Source organism: Lissotriton vulgaris, chromosome 9, assembly GCF_964263255.1.
Source record: "Lissotriton vulgaris chromosome 9, aLisVul1.2, whole genome shotgun sequence".
In the NCBI taxonomy this organism is placed as follows: domain Eukaryota; kingdom Metazoa; phylum Chordata; class Amphibia; order Caudata; family Salamandridae; genus Lissotriton; species Lissotriton vulgaris.
In genome coordinates, this window is record NC_141697.1 from 1,240,377,696 (window position 1) to 1,240,391,969 (window position 14,274).

The 14,274-nt window shown below is 54.1% G+C and overlaps 1 protein-coding gene across 1 annotated transcript in view; it reads left to right on the forward strand.

Moving 5' to 3' along the window:
- The window catches only part of NISCH (nischarin), a 173,523-nt gene that overhangs the window by 98,024 nt on the left and 61,225 nt on the right, over positions 1-14,274 (forward strand). Inside the window, exons 9-10 of the mRNA XM_086939404.1 lie at positions 6,565-6,633; positions 13,590-13,775. Of these exons, the coding sequence (XP_086795530.1) occupies positions 6,565-6,633; positions 13,590-13,775 (255 nt within the window). The remainder of the gene's footprint in view (positions 1-6,564; positions 6,634-13,589; positions 13,776-14,274) is intronic.

Genomic DNA, 14,274 nt, shown 5'->3' on the forward strand with positions numbered 1-14,274 from the left:
ACCTGTAGCCTCCTTAGACTGTATGCTGGTATGCCGTTGTAGAGAGCGTTGGCATAGTCCAGCCGTGATATCACTAGGGCGGCCATGATCATTTTGAGTGCCTGGGGGGAGAAGAAGCGAGCGACAGTGCGGATAGTTCGGAGGGTGAGGAAGCAGGAGGAGACTACGGAGCTGATTTGAGAGTGGAGGGTAAGCTGATTATTCATTTTAACCCCCAGTGTTTTGACCGTGGTAGAAGGAGTGGGGGCGGGACCAAGGGTGGGGGGCCAGAAGAGAGAGTTCCAGGGACTGGAAGAACCTCCGGTAAGAACCAACTCGGTTTTGTCCGGATTCAACTTGAGATGGTTGTGGTTCATCCAGTCCCTGATAAATGTCATGGTGTGCTGGAAGCTGGAAACAGAGAGGGGAGAAGAGGATAGGTCAAATATGAGCTGGAGGTCATCCGCGTAGTTAAACACGGTGACCTCCAGCTGTTGAAGAGTGAAGATGAGGGGGAAGATGTAAAGATTGAATAGTAGGGGGGACAAGGAAGAACCCTGGGGGACACCACACGTGACGGGGAGTGGGGTGGTTGTAAAATCTCCGAGCCGGACCGCCTGAGTGCGGTCCCTCAGGAAGGAGGAAAGCCACACCTGGGCTGCTCCCTCAATTCCAGCCGCCTTGACACGGGACAGTAAGATGGTATGGTCTACCGCATGGGTACTCACAAACTTTCTCTCGGGGGCCAAATTTACAGTGTGGTTTGTGGCCGAGGGCCGCACTGGTGGGGGCGGGGTCAGAGGGGGAGGGGGCGGGGCTAAAGCAAAACGAAAACTTGTGACCATGAGGTTGCACACAGGTCCCTGCAGCAGATGCCTTCATCCACTGAGCTACCAGACCCAGCATACATACATCTCTCTCCCTCCTGCCCTCCCTCTCCATCTCTCTCTCCCTCCTGCCCTCTCTCTCCCTCCTGCCCTCTCTCTCCCTCCTGCCCTCTCTCTCCCTCCTGCCCTCCCTCTCCCTCCTCCCTCTCCCTCCTGCCCTCCCTCTCCCTCCTGCCCTCTCTCTCCCTCTCCATCTCTCTCTCCCTCCTGCCCTCTCTCCCTCCTGCCCTCTCTCTCCCTCCTGCCCTCTCTCGCCCTCCTGCCCTCTCTCTCCCTCCTGCCCTCCCTCTCCCTCCTCCCTCTCCCTCCTGCCCTCCCTCTCCCTCCTGCCCTCTCTCTCCCTCTCCATCTCTCTCTCCCTCCTGCCCTCTCTCCACCCTGCCATCCCTCTCCCTCCTGCCCTCCCTCTCCATCTCTCTTTCCCTCCTGCCCTCCCTCTCCCTCCTTCCCTCCCTCTCCCTCCTGCCCTCTCTCTCCATCTCTCTCTCCCTCCTGCCCTCCCTTTCCTCCTGCCCTCTCTCTCGATCTCTCTCCCTCCTGCCCTCTCTCTCCCTCTCCATCTCTCTCCCTCCTGCCCTCCCTCTCCATCTCTCTCTCCCTCCTGCCCTCTCTCTCCCTCTCCATCTCTCTCTCCCTCCTGCCCTCCCTCTCCCTCCTGCCCTCCCTCTCCCTCCTGCCCTCTCTCTCCCTCCTGCCCTCTTTTGATCTCTCTCCCTCCTGCCCTCTCTCTCCCTCTCCATCTCTCTCTCCCTCCTGCCCTCTCTCTCCCTCCTGCCCTCCCTCTCCCTCCTGCCCTCCCTCTCCCTCCTGCCTCCCTCTCCCTCCTGCCCTCTCTCTCCCTCTCCATCTCTCTCTCCCTCCTGCCCTCCCTCTCCCTCCTGCCCTCCCTCTCCCTCCTGCCCTCTCTCTCCCTCCTGCCCTCTTTTGATCTCTCTCCCTCCTGCCCTCTCTCTCCCTCTCCATCTCTCTCTCCCTCCTGCCCTCTCTCTCCCTCCTGCCCTCCCTCTCCCTCCTGCCCTCTCTCTCCCTCTCCATCTCTCTCTCCCTCCTGCCCTCCCTCTCGATCTCGCTCTCTCCCTCCTGCCCTCCCTCTCGATCTAGCTCTCTCCCTCCTGCCCTCCCTCTCGATCTCTCTAACTTAGAGAATGGATCTGATTTTCTGATAATCAGACCAACTTGTAAAGCATATTATAATTATAGGACCAATAGTAAAACCAACAAGACCTATTAGCTATGCCAATGCTTGCTTTAAATTGCTGACCCTCTGTACATGCCTGTGTACATGTACCCCCATGCAAGCAGTGACTGTTCCCTGGGACATACTTCTTTTACTCCTCGCCTAGCCCCTCATTCCTTCTACAGCGCCCTGAAGCCCGGACGGCAGGAGGCTGTGCGCTACAAAAAATATATATAAATAAACATGCCCCAGCACAGAGTGGTGCAGACAAACATGGGTTTATTCTTCGCTTTGCAGCCCTTGAACCCAGAGCAGTTACCCAGATATCAGCCGAGAGCAAGGTACCGCAGCGAAGCATAAAACTTCCAGCGCCTTTGGGAATGTTTGCAGAGGACGTCACAGACCCGTGCCATTAGGCACAGTGTATGTTGCACATATGTCTATGCACCACTAAAAAGTGAAAGTTGTAGACACTCGTGTAAGTCAGTGAATAAGTGTGAGCGCCTAATCACACGTGCAGTTTAAGAGCTCTTTAGCATCCTCGGAATCTTCCATTGTTTAAGTGGGTTCCTCCCTCAGCACACTTAAGTTACAAGAGGTGCAGTCTTAACTCGGAAGAAGCCCCGATTTTATCATTCCCAGGGGGGGGGGGTAAGAGGAGTGGCCAGGATGGGGCAGGCTCACAGCACACGTCACTACCCCAAGGTACCAGCTGATGTTTATTGCACACAGCTCCGTGACAATTGAGATAAAGAGGACAGAGCCTGAAGGAGGGTGTGCTCGGGCACATTAATAACCCTGGGAGCCAATGGCGAGGAGGCGGGGTGCACGCGGCGCGACAATGGCAGGCTCTGCATTTGAATAGTTCTCAATGGCCTCTCTTCAGGAGTCAGGACTGGCATTCTGTCGCCTCGGCTGCAGACTAGGCAGAACTCGCGGCTTTCTCCTGCTAGCTGTCTCTCCTGGACGTAGAAATCAAGGCGCACTTCGAATTTCCGATGACGTGGCGGGTCTCTCTGGTGTGGGCATCTCTGCCCACGCAACACCCAGTGCAGAACGGAATGATGCAAAGTGAGACACAATCACAGCCAGCAGTACACTAAGGGGGAGGGCGGCTCTGTGCAAGAATGAGTGTGTCCTCTGTGTCAACACTACGCTTTCACACATCTCAGCAGTAATGCTCTTCTAGGGGCGCCCGGCCCCACAGAGCAGAGGCTTTGTCATGTTTCACCTCTTAGTGCCCCTGCATCTCCCCTCTGCTCTGTGGGGGCCGGGGGAGCAGTGATTATCAGTCTCCGAGTCCTCTCAGTCAAGCGCTGCTGCGGCGGCGTTTTCTAACACTAATACATATTTTTTTAAAGCCCAGGTACGATTGTCGGCAAGGTCCGCGGGCCGCCAAGGAAGGCTTGCCGGGCCGCCACCGGCCCGCGGGCCGTACTATGAGTACCCCTGGTCTACCGTGTCAAATGCGGCCGAGAGATCGAGGGGTACCAGGGCCTGGTGTTTATGATCCATGCTCTTCCTGAGGTTGTCCAGGACTGATACCACGACTGATTCAGTCGAGTGCCTAGGTCGAAAGCCAGCCTGGCGGGAAGCCAATCCCCCATTGGCCTCTACATGGGTGCTGAGTACCATGGTGACATAGCGTTCCAGCACCTTGCCCAAGTAGGGCAGCAGGGAGATGGGGCGGTAGTTGGCTGAGATGGATGGGTCAGCGCCAGGCTTTTTTAGGATGGGCACTATGGTGGCTGATTTGAGTGTAGGGGTCACTACTCCCTGCGCTAGGGAGCTGTTAAGGAAGGTAATGGGGAGTTCAGGACAAGAGGAGTAGATTCGTTGGAGAATTCACGCCGGACAGATGTCTGCCGGAGAACCTGACTTTACTTTGGGGAGTAAGTCCAGGAATACCTCTTCAGTGAGGGGGGGATGGAGGTGAGAAGGTTTTGAACAGTAGGAGGAGAAGGGTCGACATAGGCTGATGAGGGGGGGGGGGGGATGTTGGCTTTAATGGTGGTGATCCTATCAAGGAAGTAAGTGTTTAGTTGATTACAAAGAGGCTGGGATGGGGGGATTTGAGGTGAAGCCCTGTCGGAGTAAGCCAAGTCCTGCACTATGCCGAAGATCTCCCTAGGTTTGTTTTCGGCAGACATAATTTTTGTTGAGAAATAAGAGGTTTTGGCGGCAAGAATTGCGATCTTGTAGTCGGCGAGTGATTTCAGATAAAGGGATTTGAGTGAGGGACAGTAATTTTTCCTCCAGTGCCTTTCTGCCTGTCGAGCGGACAGTTTTAGTTCTTTTAGGTGGTCATTGAACCACCTGTTAGACTCCTTTGGTCGCCGGACAGAGATGCGACGCAGGGGAGCCACTGAGTCACAGCCTCTAGCCAACCAGGTGTTAATAGTGTTGGCTTGGGAGTCGGACGAGAGACCAGAGAGAGACTGGGTAGAATTCTGAAGGTGAGACGTAAGGGTGGGAAAGTCAACTCTATTCCAATTCCGCGCCCAGGTGTTTTTAGCGTGGGGGACTTTGGATATCGGGTTGAGAGAGACGGAGAAGGAAATAAGGGCATGGTCGGACCAAGGACAGGGGGAGACCGTCACCGGGGAAACTGGAAGATTAAGAGACCAAACCTGGTCAAGAGTGTGACCACGAGAGTGAGTGGGGACAGAGATGTGTGGTATAAAATTTAAAGATGTGAGAGTCTCTGTGAATTCTTTCGAGGCTGTACACTCAGAAGGGTCCGAGGGCCAGTAGTTGAAATCCCCTAGTACCAAGACCGAGGCATAATTGACCACCATGTTGGCCAGTAGGTCTTGAAAAGCCGGCAAGAACAGAGGCAAAGACTGGGGAGGACGGTACATTAGGAGACAGGTGATAGGAGGGGAGAGGGCGAGGGAGCGAACAGTGAGGAATTCAGTGGGGGGGATAGGGGGAGAGGGGATGGGTTGAAAATTTAGTTCCGACCGAACAATAATCGTCACTCCACCGCCAACCCTAACTGCTGGACAGTCAGCGCGTAAGGCCACATAGGAGGGGGGGAGGGTGGCCAAGAGAACGGGCAGGGAAGAGTCACAGAACCAGGTTTCGGTCAAGAGCAGTAAGTCAGGCTTCTCAGAATCAAGCAAGACGAAGAGCTCATGATGGTGCTTGACCGCTGACCTGGTGTTAAGCAAGAGGATGGATAGTGACGGAGTAGGAGGGGAAGGGTCGGGTGGGAGAGGGCATTGCGGGGAACAGACGGGCGGAGAGAACGGCAGAGTAGGAGTGGGAGAGGGTGCAATCCCTAGTGAAATAATATGCCTGCGGACAGAGTCCAAGAGTGGCCAGTGGCCCTGGAGGGTTATAAGCTCCTCAGAGGAGAAAGAGATGAAATTGGCATGGGGTCGTGCTCCTAGCCCCGTCCGGCTGCGGACGGGCGCAGACGGGCTTACCTTAGGCGCGCCTTCGGCGCGCAAACGTCGCGCCCGCTGCGCTCGTCCGCTGCGCTTCCTACCAAGACACATGCTACACATGGTGTAGTGCCCTTTGAATAATAAACCCAGCTCATGCCTGGCCACGTCTCGGGCTTCAGGGACAGCTTTGCTCCATTAGTCTGGTAGTTTAGTCTGAATAAGTCTGCAGCAGGTATGTCTCTTCATCCCAAGGTGTACAATAGGTCTTAGATGTGTTTGTTTGGGTCGGACGCTGTGAGGAGGGTCCGTCTGTCTGTCTGTCTTTGGTGATGTCCAAATAAATCAGATGCAGGAACATGCACAGCAATCCTGCTGGTTGAGTCTCAACTACACATCTCACCCCTGAAAACACACACACTCGCCCGCTCTACTTTATTATTCCATTTATTATGTCCAAGGATCATCCCTAGTCGGGCTTCTTGATGGCCCTTCCCCCACCTGCTCCATTTCCAGGTTCTCTGTCACACCTCATGCCGGGGAACTAGGAAGATGGGTTGCACATTTCAAGCTGAGACCCAGGAGGGGGCTCTGCCGTGGCTGCGCCTTCTCTCAAGGTCCCCTGCTCTGCTCCCAAGGGTCCCAGACAGACCAGATTGCAAGTTCAGGGTTTTACCACCGGCCCCTCCCAGGAGCCCATTGAGTGTTTGAGGGCTTCACACGCGTGTGAGGGCGAAGAAGCTCTGTGTAACTTCTGCACTACTAGTAGTTACCCAGAGTAAGGTCCCGCTCATGGCCTACATTAGCACCTCCCTTGCTGCCACACCCAACACAGGAGGAGACTGCACTCTTGGACTAGAGCGATGAATCCGTGTGGTTCCTGTGTACATCGATGGCGCCATCCAGGTACAAGCCTTGGGTCTAGACTCTTGCACCATTGGGAACTACAAGGGTCTCTCATGGCAGGATGTAGTGTCTACATACCCTCTGTTTGTGTTTTTTAAGACACTGGCATATTGATTAATTACCCGAAAAGATATTAAAGGTTGTACTAGAAGATCAAATCCATCTACACGTATCCCAACATCTGTTTCGCTCTGAGCCTTGAACAGTATTTCTGCTTTCTCTACAGAGGCTGACTCCGAGAATCGAGTTCCTTGACCTGAGCCACAATGAAATCTCATTAATCGACAACCTACAGGTGAGCGCCCTCCTCGTCTCTTCACTGTGAGTTGAATTAAATCTAGCATTTATACTCTCTGAACGCCTCCCTTTGTTTCACTGCGAACATGTAAGTAATGCAAACTGAACTCAACAATGTTTACCCTGGAAAGTGTGGGATTACTATTCATCAGAAAAATATCACATAAGGGACGAGGGATTCTGTAGCTAATGCTCTTCAGTCCAGGCGGCACAATGTCACAAACCAGCGACGCTCTTTCCCAGCACAGCCACAGTCTGCAAATTACAATAAATAATTTAGGGATATACATACAAAGCATTATTGCAGTCTGATACGGCCATTTCCAACTGCAAAAATGCGTTTCCATATCTGCAAAACAGGAATTGAGAAACGGTGATGGTTACCGAATTGCAATTTGTATTTGCGATTCGGTATTTCGAAGGAGCGTGTTTAGGGCGTCCTTTCCAAATACTGAATCTGAATGGGATGTATGAAAGTTTTGCAACTGAATTGCGGTCGAAAAACATAATTTTTTTTACCGACTCCTTGAAGGAGGTGGTAACCCATTTACAAATAGGAAGGGGTCCCCAGGGGATACATTTCGCTTTGAGAATGCGTAACAAATATTTTTTAAGAGCCTACGCTTAAAAAATGAAACTGCAAACGTTCCTTTTTTTCATTATAAATGCAGCCCATTATCCATTAAGGAAACAGGGCTGCATAAAAAAAAGTTGAATTAAACAGCAATCCCAGACATGGCGGTCCGATGACCCGCAGCCGACCCCCACCCTGTGGTGCCTGTGACTTGTAATGCGTGGGAAACTGCGACCGACCTGACTAATATGCATGAGATGGGTCTACTTGCGACAGACTAGGAATCGCTAACGAAACCCAAAAGAGTTTCATACATGAGGAATACTGATTTCCTAATTTCGGTCCGAATGTTGGTACATCGGACCCCAAGTGCTGTTCTCTGTTCTTTGTATTTATTATGGATCAATTATACCGGACAAGTCTAGTTTCTAAGCTCAATCCAGCGAGATCAACAAGGAGAGGAAAGCCGATCCCAACGGTGGATCAAGAGCGTCTCGAACTGCAACGAAACACAAACCTACACCCATGAAAGGCCGACAGCTGCTGAATAAACCTGCAGTTTCCAAGAAATAGAACGGTTATGGCCATGGGGAAGGAATTCTGAATTTTGGCCAATGTGTGGTTGGTTTCAGTTATCTAGTTTTGCTTATCCTTACATCAGTTTTTCCAGGTTTCCTGCCATAGAACTACACATGGGTTTGCAGACTCCACAATTCTTCAGACCCCTTTCACTCCGCCTTCTTTTATCGCCTGCTGGCCGCAGTTTTCAAACAGATCCATCTGTTTTGTTACATCTGGACTGCTGAGCTTGTTTTTAAAGCGCACTCCGTTTTATTGTTGCATCTCTTTCTGCAGTGAGGGTCAGTGAGTCACAACAGAGTTCTTGTGTATGTCCCCCCCCCTGGAACGTAGCCTCTGTGCAGCCCTCCTTTTGATTGGCTGACTTGCACCTTTCCACCCTTCACTTCTAGAGAACCACTTTTTCTTTGCAGTTCAGCACCCACCGAGAGGGCATGTGTTTTCCAGCTCTCTCTACCTGGTATACTTCACCCACTGCCAAGTATATCCAGTCCCTCCCCTGCTCTGAGTGTTGCGGCCTCCCTCGTGCGCGGTCCTTTCTCTCCTGCCTTTCTACTGCACTAGTTAAATTAAATTTAAGGGCATATTCATGTTATTGTTGAGGATGCGGAGATGCGGGCCTGTGACTTTGTATTTGAGACTTGTGTGCGTTTATGATCGAGCAGACTTATTGAATACGCGTTTTTTTCCTCTTGCAGTGTGTGTGACCCCTGAGCAGAAGGGGCTCCTCTTGCAGTGTGTGTGACCCCTGAGCAGAAGGGGCTCCTCTTGCAGTGTGTGTGACCCCTGAGCAGAAGGGGCTCCTCTTGCAGTGTGTGACCCCTGAGCAGAAGGGCTCCTCTTGCAGTGTGTGACCCCTGAGCAGAAGGTGCTCCTCTTGCAGTGTGTGTGACCCCTGAGCAGAAGGGGCTCCTCTTGCAGTGTGTGTGACCCCTGAGCAGAAGGGGCTCCTCTTGCAGTGTGTGTGACCCCTGAGCAGAAGGGGCTCCTCTTGCAGTGTGTGACCCCTGAGCAGAAGGGCTCCTCTTGCAGTGTGTGTGACCCCTGAGCAGAAGGGGCTCCTCTTGCAGTGTGTGTGACCCCTGAGCAGAAGGTGCTCCTCTTGCAGTGTGTGACCCCTGAGCAGAAGGGGCTCCTCTTGCAGTGTGTGACCCCTGAGCAGAAGGGCTCCTCTTGCAGTGTGTGTGACCCCTGAGCAGAAGGGGCTCCTCTTGCAGTGTGTGTGACCCCTGAGCAGAAGGGGCTCCTCTTGCAGTGTGTGACCCCTGAGCAGAAGGGCTCCTCTTGCAGTGTGTGTGACCCCTGAGCAGAAGGGGCTCCTCTTGCAGTGTGTGTGACCCCTGAGCAGAAGGTGCTCCTCTTGCAGTGTGTGACCCCTGAGCAGAAGGGGCTCCTCTTGCAGTGTGTGTGACCCCTGAGCAAAAGGGGCTCCTCTTGCAGTGTGTGTGACCCCTGAGCAGAAGGGGCTCCTCTTTCAGTGTGTGTGACCCCTGAGCAGAAGGGCCTCCTCTTGCAGTGTGTGACCCCTGAGCAGAAGGGGCTCCTCTTGCAGTGTGTGTGACCCCTGAGCAGAAGGGGCTCCTCTTGCAGTGTGTGTGACCCCTGAGCAGGAGGGGCTCCTCTTGCAGTGTGTGTGACCCCTGAGCAGAAGGTGCTCCTCTTGCAGTGTGTGTGACCCCTGAGCAGAAGGGGCTCCTCTTGCAGTGTGTGTGACCCCTGAGCAGAAGGGGCTCCTCTTGCAGTGTGTGACCCCTGAGCAGAAGGGCTCCTCTTGCAGTGTGTGTGACCCCTGAGCAGAAGGGGCTCCTCTTGCAGTGTGTGTGACCCCTGAGCAGAAGGTGCTCCTCTTGCAGTGTGTGACCCCTGAGCAGAAGGGGCTCCTCTTGCAGTGTGTGTGACCCCTGAGCAAAAGGGGCTCCTCTTGCAGTGTGTGTGACCCCTGAGCAGAAGGGGCTCCTCTTTCAGTGTGTGTGACCCCTGAGCAGAAGGGCCTCCTCTTGCAGTGTGTGACCCCTGAGCAGAAGGGGCTCCTCTTGCAGTGTGTGTGACCCCTGAGCAGAAGGGGCTCCTCTTTCAGTGTGTGTAACCCCTGAGCAGAAGGGGCTCCTCTTGCAGTGTGTGTGACCCCTGAGCAGAAGGGGCTCCTCTTGCAGTGTGTGTGTGACCCCTGAGCAGAAGGGCTCCTCTTGCAGTGTGTGTGTGACCCCTGAGGAGAAGGGCTCCTCTTGCAGTGCGTGTGTGACCCCTGAGCAGAAGGGCTCCTCTTGCAGGGTGTGTGTGACCCCTGAGCAGAAGGGCTCCTCTTGCAGTGTGTGTGTGACCCCTGAGGAGAAGGGCTCCTCTTGCAGTGTGTGTGTGACCCCTGAGCAGAAGGGGCTCCTCTTGCAGTGTGTGTGACCCCTGAGCAGAAGGGCTCCTCTTGCAGTGTGTGTGACCCCTGAGCAGAAGGGCTCCTCTTGCAGTGTGTGACCCCTGAGCAGAAGGGGCTCCTCTTTCAGTGTGTGTGACCCCTGAGAAGAAGGGCCTCCTCTTGCAGTGTGTGTAACCCCTGAGCAGAAGGTGCTCCTCTTGCAGTGTGTGTGACCCCTGAGCAGAAGGGCTCCTCTTGCAGTGTGTGTGTGACCCCTGAGGAGAAGGGCTCCTCTTGCAGTGTGTGTGTGACCCCTGAGGAGAAGGGCTCCTCTTGCAGTGTGTGTGTGACTCCTGAGCAGAAGGGGCTCCTCTTGCAGTGTGTGTGACCCCTGAGCAGAAGGGCTCGTCTTGCAGTGTGTGTGACCCCTGAGCAGAAGGGCTCGTCTTGCAGTGTGTGTGACCCCTGAGCAGAAGGGGCTCCTCTTGCAGTGTGTGTGACCCCTGAGCAGAAGGGGCTCCTCTTGCAGTGTGTGTGTGTGTGTGTGTGACCCCTGAGCAGAAGGGCTCCTCTTGCAGTGTGTGTGACCCCTGAGGAGAAGGGGCTCCTCTTGCAGTGTGTGACCCCTGAGGAGAAGGGGCTCCTCTTGCAGTGTGTGACCCCTGAGCAGAAGGGCTCCTCTTGCAGTGTGTGTGACCCCTGAGCAGAAGGGCTCCTCTTGCAGTGTGTGTGTGTGACCCCTGAGCAGAAGGGCTCCTCTTGCAGTGTGTGTGTGTGTGACCCCTGAGCAGAAGGGGCTCCTCTTGCAGTGTGTGTGTGTGTGACCCCTGAGCAGAAGGGCTCCTCTTGCAGTGTGTGTGACCCCTGAGGAGAAGGGGCTCCTCTTGCAGTGTGTGACCCCTGAGGAGAAGGGCTCCTCTTGCAGTGTGTGTGACCCCTGAGCAGAAGGGCTCCTCTTGCAGTGTGTGTGACCCCTGAGCAGAAGGGCTCCTCTTGCAGTGTGTGTGACCCCTGAGGAGAAGGGGCTCCTCTTGCAGTGTGTGACCCCTGAGCAGAAGGGCTCCTCTTGCAGTGTGTGTGACCCCTGAGGAGAAGGGGCTCCTCTTGCAGTGTGTGACCCCTGAGCAGAAGGGCTCCTCTTGCAGTGTGTGTGACCCCTGAGCAGAAGGGCTCCTCTTGCAGTGTGTGAAGGGGCTCCTCTTGCAGTGTGTGACCCCTGAGCAGAAGGGGCTCCTCTTGCAGTGTGTGACCCCTGAGCAGAAGGGCTCCTCTTGCAGTGTGTGTGACCCCTGAGCAGGAGGGGCTCCTCTTGCAGTGTGTGTGACCCCTGAGCAGGAGGGGCTCCTCTTGCAGTGTGTGTGACCCCTGAGCAGAAGGGGCTCCTCTTGCAGTGTGTGTGACCCCTGAGCAGAAGGGGCTCCTCTTGCAGTGTGTGACCCCTGAGCAGAAGGGGCTCCTCTTGCAGTGTGTGTGTGACCCCTGAGCAGAAGGGTCTCCTCTTGCAGTGTGTGTGACCCCTGAGCAGAAGGGGCTCCTCTTGCAGTGTGTGTGACCCCTTAGCAGAAGGGGCTCCTCTTGCAGTGTGTGTGACCCCTGAGCAGAAGGGGCTCCTCTTGCAGTGTGTGTGACCCCTGAGCAGAAGGGCTCCTCTTGCAGTGTTTATGACCCCTGAGCAGAAGGCTCCTCTTGCAGTGTGTGTGACCCCTGAGCAGAAGGGCTCCTCTTGCAGTGTGTGTGACCCCTGAGCAGGAGGGGCTCCTCTTGCAGTGTGTGTGACCCCTGAGCAGAAGGGGCTCCTCTTGCAGTGTGTGAGTGACCCCTGAGCAGAAGGGTCTCCTCTTGCAGTGCGTGTGACCCCTGAGCAGAAGGGGCTCCTCTTGCAGTGTGTGTGACCCCTTAGCAGAAGGGGCTCCTCTTGCAGTGTGTGTGACCCCTGAGCAGAAGGGGCTCCTCTTGCAGTGTGTGTGACCCCTGAGCAGAAGGGCTCCTCTTGCAGTGTGTATGACCCCTGAGCAGAAGGCTCCTCTTGCAGTGTGTGTGACCCCTGAGCAGAAGGGCTCCTCTTGCAGTGTGTGTGTGACCCCTGAGCAGGAGGGGCTCCTCTTGCAGTGTGTGTAACCCCTGAGCAGAAGGGGCTCCTCTTGCAGGGTGTGTGTGACCCCTGAGCAGAAGGGGCTCCTCTTGCAGTGTGTGAGACCCCTGAGCAGAAGGGCTCCTCTTGCAGTGTGTGTGACCCCTGAGCAGAAGGGCTCCTCTTGCAGTGTGTGTGTGACCCCTGAGCAGGAGGGGCTCCTCTTGCAGTGTGTGTAACCCCTGAGCAGAAGGGGCTCCTCTTGCAGTGTGTGTGTGTGACCCCTGAGCAGAAGGGGCTCCTCTTGCAGTGTGTGACCCCTGAGCAGAAGGGCTCCTCTTGCAGTGTGTGTGACCCCTGAGCAGAAGGGGCTCCTCTTGCAGTCTTCCATCAGTGTCCTCTTAACGTTTCTCTTGCCAGGCTGGCTGTTGTCCAGGTTACATTATGAAATGCTTCCTCCTCTAGGAATGCTAAGGATGTTGCTGTGACTGATTCTCTGCATGATGAGGCAAATTCAAAGTTATCAAGATCAAAATAAGTCACTTTGATTTCCGTTTGGCGCAGAAGAACAGCGCGAACAGTCGCTTAGTTTCATAAGTCCAGTTTCCTTCTTGACACTTTTAAACTCACATAATACAAACTGCTGTGTGTCCTGTCGGTGACCCAGGGCTTCCCCAGGCACAGCCACCAATCACCTTCCCCACCGAAGGGACGTGAAGTCCCTGATGAGCTCTGCCACGTGCCCGCGGAGGATTTAATTTACTCCTCTCTTCAGGTCCAAACCAGCTCCACACTATAACCACCTCTTGGCATCTCACGATCTGATGTAGGGAGATAGTAAGAGCCCGTCCGGCCGATCTCTGCACCATTTCTCACTTTCTGATCCTGACGAGGCAGAGATTGAACAAAATGTCTGAGAATGAACAGAGCAGAGCAGTAACCTGCTGAGTGGACTATGAACATAAGAAATACCATAGAGAGACCTGCAGAGCTGTTCACAGCTGGCAGAATAGTGAAAAACAAAAGTGTGTGCCTCTTACACTTCACGAGGCACACCGTGATGTGCTTCGTCCCATAACACGACAGCCGCACCTCAGTGGTCCTCACGCACGACATGGAAACACTTCCTACATAGGAGAAAACCAAAGGCCGCACACTTACATTCACACACGCTACACAGTGTTAGCTTGCTAGCCATGTAGGAAGCACATAGGTGTTGTAAGTGTTATATAAATATTACAACTCAACACGGTGCACTGTGAGCGCCAGAAAGCTTGTTACGGGTCTAATGGAGTAGAAACGGTTTGTGCATCATATTCATGTTTCAGATAACAATATGTCTTCTAACCTCTCTTCCTCTCTCCCCCCCATTTTCTGTAGCACTTGTACAATCTCATTCATCTCGACTTGTCCTACAATAAACTGGAGACCCTGGAAGGCGCTCACGCACGGCTCGGCAACATCAAGACCCTGAATTTAGCTGGGAACCTGCTGGAAAACCTCAGTGGCCTCAACAAACTGTACTCGTTGGTCAACTTGGACCTCAGCAATAACAAGATAGAGCAGGTACGGCCTCTTCGTCCATCCGTGTATACATGGTTGAGTCCACCCAGTGGTTTATGCAGTCCTTGTGCATCTATTACACAGTACGCCGCAATGCCCGCTCCCCCTCCTTACCCTAAACTACAGCTCCCCCAGATAAGGTGAGAAGGAAGAATGGGGGCCTTTGGCTACGTTTCTTACCACTCCCTGCTGGCCTTCTGTTTGGCATCTAAAGTTACACTGGTCACATGACCTAGAAACTTGGCCAGCATGAGAAGACCAATAGAAAGACACTTATGCTCAGTCTCTCCCCCTCCTTCCCCATCCTGCTAAACCAGCCTCCACCCAAATCACCCCATCCTGCTAAACCAGCCTCCACCCAAATCACCCCATCCTGTGGCCCACACAGCAAATTTGACCAGGAAAATACTGCTCTCCTCTGTGCTTCTCAACACCCTGTGGGCATCGGAATGGGCTGGACCATTGCCTGACGCAGATCCTGTTCACCTGTCGCCCCGGATGC